This window comes from Anabrus simplex, chromosome 7 (genome assembly GCF_040414725.1).
Source record: "Anabrus simplex isolate iqAnaSimp1 chromosome 7, ASM4041472v1, whole genome shotgun sequence".
NCBI lineage: Eukaryota > Metazoa > Arthropoda > Insecta > Orthoptera > Tettigoniidae > Anabrus > Anabrus simplex.
In genome coordinates, this window is record NC_090271.1 from 152,629,505 (window position 1) to 152,644,253 (window position 14,749).

Below are 14,749 nucleotides of genomic sequence, written 5' to 3' on the forward strand. Positions count from 1 at the left end.
GGAATGGATCTGTCACTTTGAAAAATGAAGGTATCAACCAAAGAAAGGCAAGGGCCACAAAAGTGAAAATGAAAGACTCCCCAGGATTCGTAAATCTAACACCATTGGGGTCGGGAAACAACAAGAGTTTACCAAGGGAAGTAGACAGGATAGATGAAAGTGAGAAGCCTGGCACAAGTAAGTGGAAGCAATGTCATGACTCAGCAAAGTGCCCCGTGGTGCCAACCCACGCTCCCAAGTTAAGAGCCCCTGAGACCCCTTTTAGTTGGTACTTATGATAGGCAGGGGATACCGTGGGTGTTATTCTACTGCCCCCACCCACAGGGAGATGGTGCCGAGACATGGTCTACGAATAACATATAGTTCAACGAACTTCTAGTCTGTCAGTGGAGGATGGAAAGAAGCTTGCTGAGTGTTTCTCTGATGTATCATCTCTGTAACACAGCCAAGGCATAAAAATAGACTACAAGATGCAAAAAAGGAGATGTGGTACTGGGCTGGGCATGAATCAAGATCTGATTCCCAGAAATCGTTGAAGGCAATAACCGAGTGGTATATGGAAGATGGACAGCAAAGAAGAAGATACCCTTTGTATTGGGTAGTCTGATATTCCTAGTGAGGCAAACTGTGTGGCCACTGTGGGTGAAAACTGCTCAAGACAGAAGAACTTGGAAGACCAATATTGGAGGGCTTTGAAAAAACAAGGATTGATCAAGCTGTGTTCATGATAATGGCAAGAAGGTGCAGTAGGTAATTTGTATCTTGGAATTCGGAGAGCATATATTGATCTGAGAAAGTTAATCTTACCGTCTTAGATTCTGGAGGAGGTAAAAATGGTCCACCAACATCAGGCTTTTCCACTTCATCAAAGAACTTTATGGGCTTAAAAGTTGTCTTGAAACCTTCAGTGTGAATGCTATGAAGACTCTCTTGCTGTTGTACCGTCTTGTGGTCCATCCTTAAGTGACCATCATCATACTTGACCCGAGGGAATTGCATTCTGTAATAAGAAAAAATAGGTTCAAGATATATTGTTAATCAATCAATCCATTAATCAATCATCACCGATCTGCATAAAAGCTGCTGCCCAGGTGGCAGATTCAGTTGTTTACCTAGTCTTTTCGTAAATGATTTCAAAGAAGTAGGAAATTTATCGAACATCTCCCTTGGTAAATTATTCCAATCCCTAATTTCTCTACCTATAAACAAATATTTGACCCAATCTGTCCTTGAGAATTCCAACTTCATCTTCATATTGTGAACTTTCCTATTTTTAAAAACTCATTTCCAGCTTATTTTTGTACTAAATCCATTCTCTGGCAGCTCAGAGCATACTACTCAGTAAAGCAGCTTGTCTCCTTACTCCCAAGTCTTCCCAGTCCAAAAAATGCAACATTTTCGTTACACTAATATTTTGTCAGAAATCACCCAGTTCAGGCCTTGCTACATTCCTTTGGATCTCTTCCAGTTCTCAAATGAAGTAATTCTGGTGATGGGCCCCGTACAATGGAAGCACACCCTAACTGGGGTCTTACCAGAGACTTACATGCCCTCTCCTTTACATCCTTACTATAACCTCTGATTAACTGCATAATCATATGAAGAGATCTGTAACCTCATTAATGTGATTATCTCAATGAAGATCTTACCTCATATTATTATTATGTACTTGGAACAATCCTCACAAGGTACCTTCATGTCAACAACGCAGTACCGGTATTGTAATTAAAACTAAGAGAACTGTTTGTGAAATCATGGGAAACTTACAACCTGACTTTTCACCCTGGTCCCCCATGGCTCAATGGTTAGCGTGCTGGCCTTTGGCCACAGGGTTCCCGGGTTCGATTCCCGGCAGGGTCAGGAATTTTAACCTTAATTGGTTAATTTCTCTGGCACGGGGGCTGGGTGTATGTCGTCTTCATCATCATTTCATCCTCATCATGACGTGCAGGTCGCCTACGGGTGTCAAATCAAAAGACCTGCATCTGGCGAGCCGAACTTGTCCTCGGACACTCCCGGCACTAAAAGCCATACGCCATTTCATTTCATTTCATTTCATTTACTCCGTACAGTATAATATCATTAAATAAAAGCCTTATCAGTGACTCCAGTTCTTTACTCATATCATATAGACTATATTTATGAAACATAAAGGTCCAATAATACTGACTACCAGATAAAGCTTCACCTACTCTAATTTTCAGAGTTCTGTTAATAATACTGACTACCAGATAAAACTTCACCTACTCTAATTTTCAGTCAATGGTCATACAGTTGATTTGACCTGAATCTAAAAAATCTGCTATATCTTGCTAACTCCTACAAGTTGAGCCTCACTTAGCCCAAAACAGTTAAAAAGGCTATTTGTTAATTAAGGACCAGTTGTTCATATCTTTTAAAATCCTGCACGCTTGTTCCTTTGGGCATGCACACTGACTCCCAGCATCCCTTGTATACAAACACATGCTTGTTGCCATATTGGTACAGTGTTGTTGCTTCGTAACATGTAACGGAACTCATTAAGACAATCTGGTCCCTGATATCAAGGAATGTGCCAGCAGCGGATTCATCACCAGATCTGTGAACTGTGAAATCGGCCCCAATGCTATACATGATGGGGAAAGTCCCTATGTAGATAAGGTTATTCAAAGTAGGTCAACGCTCTGGTTGACCATCTCTGATCAGCGACGATATGTATGTGAGGTTGACACCAGCCTTTAAGGAAACAGACGATTCAAAAAATCTCACTGTCACATCACTTTCCATATGCTTCAAGCTCAGTTGATAATTACAAGAGAGTCAACTTGATATATGTTGCATGTAAGCTCTGGGAAATGATTGTTCCCAAAGCTACAGAAAAGTGCACAATTGGTGGATTCCGAAGATTATGACCAAGGAACAATTTCATGTTTATCGCCCATTCCTTTGTACACAGAGGCTGCTATAGCAACTCTCCACTTATTTAGTGTAGCTTCTTCATGCAAACAGTAATCAAATAAGAAATTAGATATGGAACTATATCCCAGTCCATTACATTTAGTATATTCCCAGAATTCTTATCAATTCCAGCTGCTTTTCTAGCTTTCAACTTTTGTATCTTCTTGTAAATATATTTTTTTCATCAATGGTAAATTTCAGTACTTAACAAGTATGAATCACCTCCTCTAGCTGGACATTATCCTACATTCAACTTTCATTACATAGATGCCCAATCCTTGTCCCGTTTCTCTATGGGGTCCGATGTGAAGCGAGATGAATCTTCATACCTAGTTTTATGACCAGTTGCCCTTCCTGATGTCAACCTTATCAGAGGAGTTAATGAGATGAGATGAACGATATGATATATGATAGGAAGGGAGAGGGTGAAATCTGAAGACAGCCTACTCCTGTCGAATAGCACCAACGGGAGTACTCAAGGTTTTACGTCCCCATCCGATGAATGGATCACCATCGACAGCGTCATATGCCCTCACTCCATATGAGCACTGCAGAGGGCTTTGGAATTTAATCCAGGCTTTTGGCATGCAATCTAGTGATTAGATATTGTATATCACCACCTCCCATACCCTGCTGGCCAACATTCTGATGGTGAAATTTTTTTCGACCAACGGGACTTGAACCAGTTAACCACGATGTCAGACCATATAGACTTCAATGCCTTAACGATCATGGGCACCAGGTGGGCTCTACGTCCAACTTTCCCAGTAAGTTCCTTCAATCTCTCTGTATTTCCCTAACCATTCTTAACTCTATTCCTTTCTAATCTGCACCTCCTTCTAAAACTCATTCTCTGTTATAATACTGTACAATGTGTCTTTATTGAGCAAGTGGCTGCCCGTTGGGTTGCGTAGCTGTCAACTTTCATACATGAGATAATGGGTTTGAATCCTACAGTTGGCAGCTGTGAAAATGGTTTTCCATGATTTCCCATTTTTATACCACACAAATGCTGGGGCCTTAATTAACACAATGGTTGCTTCCTTCTCACTCCTAGCCCTTTCCTATTCCATCATCACCATAAGAAATATCTGTGTCGGTGTGATGTAAAGCAAATTGTAAAGAATAATGGATCTTCACCATTCCTTACCTCTTTTAATGGTACATACTTGTTTCACTGTACAAGAAAAAGTATTTATTTATTTGTAAAGAGATAACCATCAATACGGAATGAGATTTATAACATGCAACATACTTATTTTCATACTCTCAAACTCCCTCTTTTCAAACATATGGTACTGCTATACAGTTCTGCTTTTACAACCTCCCTTTCTTTCTGTCACATTTATTTTGAACTATGACTAAGACAGCTTCATGATCACCTATATAATCTATCACTTCAGTTTCTCTATAGAATACATCTGGTTTCATCAACACCATGTCTAGAATATTTTTCCCTCTAGTTAGTTCCATCACTTTCTGATTCAACTGCCCTTCCCAGATTACCTTATTTACCATTTGTTGGTCATGCTTTCTGTCATTCACATTACCTTCCCAGTTAACATTTGGTAAATGAGATCACCCACTACAATAACATTCCTTTCTGTGTTGTTCCCCGCATAGATAAAATAATTCTGTATCAGTGTCAGCGCCACACTTTCCAGTTCTGTACACCCCAAAAAGTTCAATTTTCCTATTATATATGAGCCCTATATCCAGAATGTCATGGTTCTCTTTAACTTTTTTGTAGCTTTCAACTTCTTTCACCAGTATGAATACTTCCCCCTCTTTACCATTCCTATCTTGTCTCTACGATAAACACTTCAGTTTTGGAAGACAACTTCTGCTTCCATAATATCACTTCTCAGCCACGATGCCGCTCTTATTACAATATCTTGTAAATATGTACACTACAAAAAATGTTTGGAAAATCACAAAATGCAGTGCAATAAAAAAGTTACAGAATGCTGTTTATTGCATCACAGAGGCACTCAACCTGTAAATAATAGCTTCTATAAATTCAAATGTTTTTATTACAATATCTAACGCAAATGAACAGTAATAATGAAATGGTTACAATTAGTGCTTTAAAAAAAAAAAAAAAAAAGGTGAAGGTTATCTCCCTTCTTGGCTCTACCTTAGTACCATATAGGCCTGGTGAATTAGCTGGTTAATTAATTTAGATGATACCCTGGTCTTTCATGAAGTTGTTCCTCACCGATGCACCTTGATAAGGTTAAGATTTTCATCTTTGAAAATGAATTCAGTATTATATTTGCTCAAAAGGTTTATACAAACAGTTGAAGAATTTAACTGGTATACCAATGGGAAGTTAATGTCCCTCGAATTGGCAACCGTGGTATGTGGTGGCCGTGCCTAACACCAGCCTCAAAACATTACACCATCATCTCTAAATGCATACAATTCTTGAATATGCTGCTATTTTTCACTACGTCCTTTATGTTTCCACAACTTTTTTCGTCTTGTATCTGCTGTAAGTGATATCCGTGTTTCATCTGCAAACATGACATTATGGCATTCATTGAACTCCCAATTGAGATGTTGGATGACATTTTCTCCTCTCAAAATGATGATGATTCTGTAGTAAAACATGTCAAATTGGTCAAAATGACCTTAATTCGCTCAAAAAATCTTCTCATAATTGTTTTGAGCGGTCAAAGTTGGTCTCCTCTGTCACCCTCAGTTGATCTTTCCTTTATCTGTCAGTCACATCATTGGTCTCGTGGTACCTTTGCCAAGTTCTGACAGCTTTCCATAAGGAAGGGTACGTGCCAGTCATTAGTGAATGATTAAATATGTGAGTTATAGTAGGCAAAATTATGTCAATTATTGTCTTACTAAATTCTTTTTCTATTTTGCCTATCCTTTCAAACTTTGATTTTATTCTAAATATGATTTGTTTAACTTGCGAGGGTGTTACATGAGAAAAGTAGAATTTTTCTGTCAAGTGTAAGGGAGTTGTGATTGCTGTGTAGTGTTCTGTGTTTCTTCTCTCTGTCATTTGTATGTTCAGGGGTGGTTAGATATGCATTGAGTGAGTCCAGCGGTATGTCAACAGGATGATCATCTCTTTCTTTACCTAATCCCATGTTTCTTAGTTCTTTCCATGCCATAGCAGGTCTAGTATTTTGTTTTAACAAGGTATGTGCATGTCTGATTCTAACATTGCATACTGCTTGCAACATTTTATTTCATTTTATTGTCTTGTGTCGATTGTTGCTTCAACTTTCTGTAACTTTCTGTGTGCAGCATCTCGTCTTGCCATTAGCTCCTTTAAGCTCCAGGTTTAGCCATGGTGCTGGGGCTCATGTTGCTCATATTGTTTCCAGCAGGGCGTGTCGATCATAGAGTGTGGTCAGATATTTCTTAAATTTGTTTACTTTAATGTCGAAGTCGTCACCTGTCAGTACATGGTGCCATGGGACATCTACTGTGTCTTCATTAAACATACTGTAGTCAATTTTAGAGAGATCTCGAATGTGATAGTTCTTGGTTTAGTTTTTTTTGGTCTTTAAGGAATAGGACATATATTAAGTCATGAGCTGTTATTTCTGGTACAGATGTCTGTCAGTGTTGAAGTACTTTGTCCGTCCTCTTTACAGTCATTAAGTCGATTGTCTTGTGTGATGTGGGGGTGTGGTGTATAGGGAAAATTTGCAAAATGCTCATATCACATGACGTAGTCATGTTTATAAGCTGCCAGCATTTGGCATTGTTGTTTCTGGTGTCTGTGTTAAAGTCACCCGTGAAAATTACAAGTTCATATTGTGAAAGTACTTGTAATAATGCGTTCTCTATAGCCTCCAAATGCCCAATTGTAGGTGGCTGTACACCACACAGACGTCTCATTTCTGATGGGCTATATTTTATTCCAAAAGCATGAACTCAGGTTGTCTATTGTCTATTGCATTCACTATCCTAGGCTTTAAACTGGTTTTAACTATCACTGCCACACCCCTTCCCCTCTTTCTTGCTCTGTCGTTCTGGAGTAGACAGTAACCAGGTATGTTGAAAGTCTTCAAATGGATCAGATCACAAAGCCAGGTTTCAGAAAGAAGGCAAATATATCTAATACATCTGGGACAAGTTCTTTAAGTTCGGGGAAATGAGAAAACAATAAGTGATTGTTAAGATGTGCTATATGATGACTAGAGACGAGAATTATAGGCACTAAAAACAGTTAAAATAGGCAGGCATATAGGCTCTTAAATTAGCCAAAATGGGCATTTAAATAGGCACTAATGTGTAAAAGGCAACAAAATAGGCATGAAAAAATTACTTATAATTTGATAACACACTAAATTACTATAAAAGGAATTTACAAGCAACATTTCAATGTTTTCCGGTAAAAATCTTGTTCTCCTCTCATGCATAATGTTTTTGTACTGAGAGAAAGATCTCTCAGCATCACATGAAGTGACTGGACAAAACTTCAATGAAGTCACTTCATCTGGTTTTATTTCGCTGACAGCGGCTGCCTTTCCCTAACTTCTTCCACAATCCTAAGTGACTCCACTAGGGGCATGCCACTTTTCTCCAACTAGGTGATTGCTCCCGGCAGCTTGTTAAATGAAGATGCTCCGGTTTATGCAGGGGCATATTAGCTTCCAACATTGCAGCGCATAGGTCTGAAGAAAATGGTTGTTGGTTGCTGCACAAAGTGGACTGGTAGAAAGGCTGCGTTGATACAGATTTCTGTACTCGTATCAGATGCATCGCAGTATTTCTAAGTTGAACTATGAGGTATTTTTCTCATGTTTGATCTGAAAAATAATAAAATTGACATAAATTGCATTGTCCCTCTATCTTAAATTTCTGCAGTTGTGCTAATTGGCAATAATGCTTAGTATATGTCATGCATTTGTTTCATAAAAAATACTATTAGAGATATTGTTTCCAGAAGTAAAAAACTTTAAAGTAGGAACAAGGGAATGAGTAATTTACATGGAAATATGTCCTCAAGGATTTTCAGTTATAATTTGGCAGTATCGTGTCGAGTTCACCGGGAGAAAAATATAATAAAAAGACATGAAATATACCTGAGTCACGTAGAGGAGATATCCGTTCTTTATGCTTGCCAAGAACCCACCAAGCTGGCCCTAGCAGTACTCTTACTTCAGAAGAATGAAAACAGTGGCACTATAAATATCAGATTTGTGAGCATTTTATTTGTTTGTATTCGCTGGCTTTGGCCAGCCGGTTCAGCTGTCGTGAAGACTATTTTCTGTTACCTGCAATAGATCCTGCATAATATGTGCCCAAAAGGCCGCTACACCTCGTTGAAAATTAAAAACCGCGTAATTTGAAATTGTCATGACATGTGCCCATAATCTTATTTTACTGGGCGAGTTGGCCATGCAGTTAGGGGCGCGCAGCTGTAAGCTTGTATCCAGGAGATAGTGGGTTCGAATCCCACTGTCGGCAGCCCTGAAGATGGTTTTCCGTGGTTTCCCCATTTTCACACCAGGCAAATGCTGGGGTTGTACCTTAATTAAGGCCACGGCTGCTTTCTTTCCACTCCTAGCCCTTTCCTATCCCATCGTTGCCATAAGACATCTCTGTGTCGGTGTGATGTAAAGCCACTAGCAAAAAAACCTTATTTTTGTCACAATTTAGCAAGACTCTAGAGGGGATGCTAGAGGCTTGTTAACCTGGGAGCTTACGCCCCTCAGACTCTCTTTGCTTCCCCCATCGCCGCTCCTCCCGCCCAAGCACAACGGTTACTAACCAGACCTCACCAATCCAGACCAATAATCTTTTCGCTGGCCTGGACATGTAAAGATAGGCTTGGCAACCTTGTAAAACACTCTGTGGCATAGTCCTAGCCAGGCTACACTGGAACTGCAACCTGTGCTTCGTGAAGGCTTAGCGGATGTGTAATAGAATTCATGATTTTTTTTTAAAGGGAGTTTTAAAAATTGCATTTCAGTTGTAAATCTCTATTTTCACACGAAATGAATCACAGTTCAAAATACTGATTTAATTTTCATCCATGCTGTGACAAGAGACCACCGGCATTCTAACTCCTCGTTCAGTAATTTAATGATTATTTACATTTTAGCAATATCAATTATTGAAGGTTCACGACTAATACAGCACTGCAACAAAACAACTTGCCACAATACGTAAATTAATAGGCCTATTGTATGCTACAATGAAATGCGATCATTGTTCTCAATCACAAAAAAGATAAAAGGAACAAAAGAACTTACCTCCTTACAGCAAGCTTGACAGACTACCCTTCCATCTGTAGTGCAATTGGGATCCCCTGTGATCCACTGCTTCAGCCAGTAGGACTTCGATGATTTTTCTTTGGGAATTGCCGCAAACACACTCCTTCTTCTTCTTCTTCTTCCACTTCACAATAAATCACAACACGTTCTGAACGTAATGCGTATGCGTACAACAGTTCGCATCGAAAGGGAGGAACGGGGCATATGGATAGTGCAACAGTTCGACGTTGACTGGTTCTCGCATATGTCTTAGGAGGTTGGAGGGGTTGAAGGCTTCGAGGTCAAATTGTTCCTTGTTTCTCCTGATGGAAATTTCCCTAGAACTATTTCTGGTGTCTTCTGAGAATTCCCAGTTTTGTTCGTGGGGTAAACAGATATTGAGAAAAGAGAAGATAATTCTGTCGAGCACACTAGCTACAACATAATGCTCTGGAAGAAAATCAGTTTTTTTAAAAATACAGTCAAAAGGCATCAAATAGGCAATTATACTCCGAATAGGCACAAACTGCTGAAATAGGCATTTATAGGCATAATAAAACCAACTAAATATAGCTAAAATGACCCTAAAAAAGATTTATGTCTCAAAAGCCTACGTTTCTGAACACAGGAATAAAATAGGCAAATAGGCAAATTCACATCTTTAATGATGACCTGTTGGGAAAGAGGAAACTTTAGCTAGGGGCAGGTCTCCATTTGAGATAGAAGGAAGGGGAATAATTCCAGGAAAGATCCGTGGACAGTTGTCCTTAGGTCGTGGAGAGAGGACGGGTGAGGGGGGCCTTGAAGGAGGTTGAAACTGGGAAAGAATGTCTGCTACCGTCAGAGCAGAGTGACCTGTTAGTTCTCACAGCCACAGTGAATGAATAATCTAACCTACAGTGAGCTATACTCTAATTGAATTACACAAAGTTAGTATTTAAGTAAAATGAAATATGATGAATAGAGATCAAAACAGTCAAGTGAATTTTCCATTTAGTTGCTATCTCTGTCCTTTGGTATGTCACACAGCAGTTAATGTGCACTTTGCCCCCATTGGGTTTCTTACCCGTCTGCTGTCCAAGAGTTACTTTGTGAATGGTGGCCTTCAGTATGGAGAGTCTAGTAGATATGAGGTCTTTGCAAATGTAACACGAGTGCCATTTAGACTCCTTTTGTTATGGAATACTTCCTGCCGCATACGATAAGAAGTAAACTTGATAATGATAGGCCGAGTTTTCCCCACTGATTTAGGCCCAACATGGTGGCTTCTTTCTATCAATGTCGTTAATATTCCCACTGATGCCTATCTCCCTGAGGACGTTTGTGGCAAGTTTTTCAGTGTTCTCATGTGAGCTCTCCTTCATTCGAAAGATTCTAATATTATTCCTCCTACTATATTGTTCAAAAGAGTCACTTCTAGCTTCAAATGTTTTCCTTAACCCAACACCCAAGTTCATTCCTTAAGTCTGCTACAAATTCAGCACTGAAATGGAGAGGTTTCTCTAGTTCCTTTACGTCAAGTGTGGTCACTCGCTCTGATATCATCTCTATAATTTTATCCAGAAACTTACCCGAGCTGAGAGTCTCATTGAGGAACCTTGTGATGGTCTTTCTACAAGGTTGGCACTACCACTCGCTTCCTTACTGTTGCGTGTATTACTCCTGGTCATCTTGGTTCACAGTGGAATATTTTAATAAAATGAAGAAAATATGACCACAACAGGGAGACACTTCCACTTTCAAAATGGTCAGATGATGATTACACACATGAACACAACTTTTGATATGTATTACTAGGAAATAACACCTGCTGATTCACTGATCTGATCACAGGAGCTGATCTCAGGCATGTCCATCAGCCAGCATACCCTATATCGTATCTAATAAAATAACTGCACTATTATTCTAAACTGTGCTCATAAGTCATTAAAACATCTGTCACAGGAGAGTGCACCAATGTACTTTATGTGACAAAGATCTGTGCAGAAGGTACAGCTAAAGCCATATAGGGTAACAGCATTTCTGGAGCCCGATGAGGCTAAGAAAGTGTAATATTGCCGTTGGTTCCAGGCAATCACTATTCAGAACCCTGGTGTACTATCCATTCCATGGTTCACAAATGAAGTATGGTTCCATTTGAGTGTCTATGCGAACTCACAAAACACATGCATGTGGGTTGCACACCATCCACATGACATTTGTGAAAAGCCTGTACACAAACCAAAAGTTGGGGTTTTATGTGCAGTATCAGTAGAGAGGTCTCCCAGAAGACCAATCCCTCATCCAAACTGTGGGAGATGGGCAACGGCATGAAGTAGGGGATAGCCTGGAGGAGTGATGTATAAGGGGACTTTGTGTGCTCTGAAACTAATACGGTAGCTATGAAGACCTTATAGAAAACCTCAAAAGTGATGGCTAACGGGGCTCTGGTATAGTCCTCTACAGCAAGGATGGTGGAGAAGACATGCTTCGGTACAGCGTAACTGGTATTGGAGGCACGCTGCCACCTTGCAGTTAGGAAGGGGGCTCCAAAGGCTATGGGAGAAAACCGAGAGACAAAATCCCATAGTCTGGAGTGGTTAGGAGGCAACACCTTCCTGGGCTAGGGTGCAATGGGCTAATAACTTGTTCACCTGAATTTCCCTTCATTACAAGTCAAAAAGAGAAATACACAGGACAGATTCTACAATGATGAGTCTGGCATGGATTACCAGCTATGAATTTTGGTACATGGAATGTTCGACCCATAAATGGAAAAGAGGTCGAAGTGGTTAACAAAATCCTGAAGACTAAGGGAAATATCTTGCTGTAACTGAGGTGAAGAAAGGTGGAAGGTGATGTGACTTTTCTGTACAGTGGGGTACCTATGGGTGAAAGAGCTTAGGTTGTACGGTAACCAAGGATCATCTGCATACATGAAATAGAAGGATGGAAGTTTGTCAGTGAGAGGATTATGGTTGTGAATATCAAACAAGACCTGTTAGAGATGGCACCCATCATAAGTATGCACCAAATGAAGATGAAAATGTGAATGATAAGGATGAATGCTTTAAACTATTGTAATGGACAATAGATAAAACAATTATTGTGAGAATGATAACCCTTGGAGATCTGAATCAATGTCTTGGGTAATGAACCGGAAAGGTGGAAGCATCAGATAGGTAAAGGAGAGGATGTTCTTAACAATAAAGGACAGTGATTTCTTCATTTATGTTTAGCAAATGACTTGGTCGTTGCTAACACTAAGTTCATCCATAAGGGCATTCACAAATCCACCAGAGTTGAGCCATTTAAAGATGAGAGATCCATTATTGACTATACAGCGAAGAGAAACCAGATGAAATATTTGATGCTAGGGTCAGAAATGGTCCCGAAATTGTCAGCGAACATTTCTTACAGATAAGAAAGAGGAGATAGAAACAAAATGGAGGGGACAAGATCAAATTGTATAAACTGAAGTATACAGATACCAGGAAGCTCAGAGATCCACGAATGTAGCAATTTGCATCCAGGAGATGGTTGGTTCGAATCCCACTGTTGGCAGCCCTGAAGATGGTTTTCCGTGGTCTCCCATTTTCACACCAGGCAAATGCTGGGGCTGTACTTTAATTAAGGCCACGGCCCTTCCTTCCAACCCCTAGGCCTTTCCTATCCCATCGTCGCCATAAGACCTATCTGTGTCGGTGCGACGTAAAGCCACTAGCAGAAAAAAAAATTTAAGTAGCAATAGAAGATATAGAGGAAGCATGGGTGAATTTTAAGATCATTCTGGTGAAGGCAGCAAAGAAAACTTGTGGAACATCAACATTCGGACAAAGAAACAGACAGCATGATGGAACAACTCTGTGAAAACTGGGGTTAGAAAGAAGGTGCTATGGAAGAAATACCTGGGAACAGGGCAATCTGAGGACTATTATCCATATAAGACTCAGAGGATTGTCACCAAGTGAGCTGTGGAGGGAGCCAAGAAGAGTTCCTGGGAGGAGTTTGATAAATTCATGGAGAAGTCACACTATTAAAACCAAGAATTGTTTTATAAGTCCTTCAAGAATCTCTGAAAGAAAAAGGAATGTCCTCTAATATGTATTAAGTTTGAAGAAAGGAACCTCCTGACTGATGAGAAACAGATTATGAAAAGATGGAGAGAGTACTTCAAGAAATAATTATTGACTTATGAAGAAGATATACTAGAGGATGACCCATATGAAGAAGTGCAACCGAATGAAACAGAATGTATTATTCGTCAAGAACTGGGAACAGCTATTAAAACAATGAAGCAAGAAAAGCTGCTGGCAATGACAAAATTATACCGGAAATGGTAAAGTTCATGGCGGGAGTTGGGAAAGATCTCCTGTTTCATATAATTCAACTAACGTGGAAGCACAAGAAAATGTCTGCAGACTGGAGCATCTCAGTCACTGTTCTAATCTTCAAGAAGGGTGATAACCTAAAGAGCCTTAATCATCGAGGCATTTCCCTATTGAGTGTAGGCCCACCAGGGAAAATCTATTCAAGAAAAATTGAGATGAGACTTGGAAGAGAAGTTGATGACAGTTGGAAGAAGAACAGAGTGGTTTTTGACAAGGAAGAAATACCCAGGATGTGATTTTCATGCTCAGACAGATAACTGAGAAGACATCGATCTGCTAAAAGCTTTTGATAAGGTTCCATGGAGTGGGATAAGGAAGGTACTGGAGAAGAAGCATGTCATCCAGAATTTAATTCAAGCCATCCAGAGTTTCTACAAGAACTGTCATGAGACTGGAAACAAGGAGTCTAAATAGTTCCTCACAACAATGGGTGTTCACCAAGAAGACATTTTGTCCCTACTTGTTCATTATTATTATGGATGACATCATCAGAGATTTAAAATATGCACCCATCCCTTTACTTTGGGCTACTGGATGATGAGACCAGTCATGTTTTCCAAACTTGCATTTCAATCAATCACCACTGATCTGCATTTAGGGAAAATTCCCTACAGTATCTGTTGTTTACCTAGTCTTTTCTTAAATAATTGCAAATTTGGAAATTTAAAAAAAATTGTTGAGTTATTTTGTTAAAGTGGTTGATGTCTTTGCTGGCAGGACATAGTGTTTACAGTGCACTATGTCTTCTGGTATAGGCTAGAGCAATTTTGTTACTTTCATAGATCTGTCTCTGTCTTATCCTTGGCTTTGATAATATGAAAGTGATTGAGGTATGAGCGATGCTAGTAATGCCAATTCCTTATGCAGCCAGTCCCTTCTATGAATGGTGTGAAAATGTTCTCATAGGGTTGGTTGATGCATTTCAGTGGGCTTGGCAGACTGATATATAATAGCAACTCTGGCTCGGTGAGGAAAGCAACGGGAAACTACCTAACTCCTCATTTTCCTAGTACGCCTCTTCAGTGATGCCTAAGCCATCTATGGCAGCTGATGGTAGAGCTGTTGAGGATCCCACCAGCGGAAGCGCTGACGGACTGAACATACATACATAAGGTGGTTGAATGTTGGTGTTTATGTTTATTAATGATTTTCTCTATAAAGGAGCTGTTGTAGCCATTAAATTTAGCTATAAACACCAACCTTCAACCA

General features: G+C 39.8%; 1 protein-coding gene across 1 annotated transcript in view; it reads right to left on the reverse strand.

Annotated features, from left to right (window-relative positions):
• LOC136877747 (uncharacterized) overlaps nucleotides 1-14,749 on the reverse strand; it is a 110,866-nt gene that overhangs the window by 987 nt on the left and 95,130 nt on the right. Inside the window, exon 5 of the mRNA XM_068228732.1 lies at nucleotides 808-1,000. Within this exon, the coding sequence (XP_068084833.1) occupies nucleotides 808-1,000 (193 nt within the window). The remainder of the gene's footprint in view (nucleotides 1-807; nucleotides 1,001-14,749) is intronic.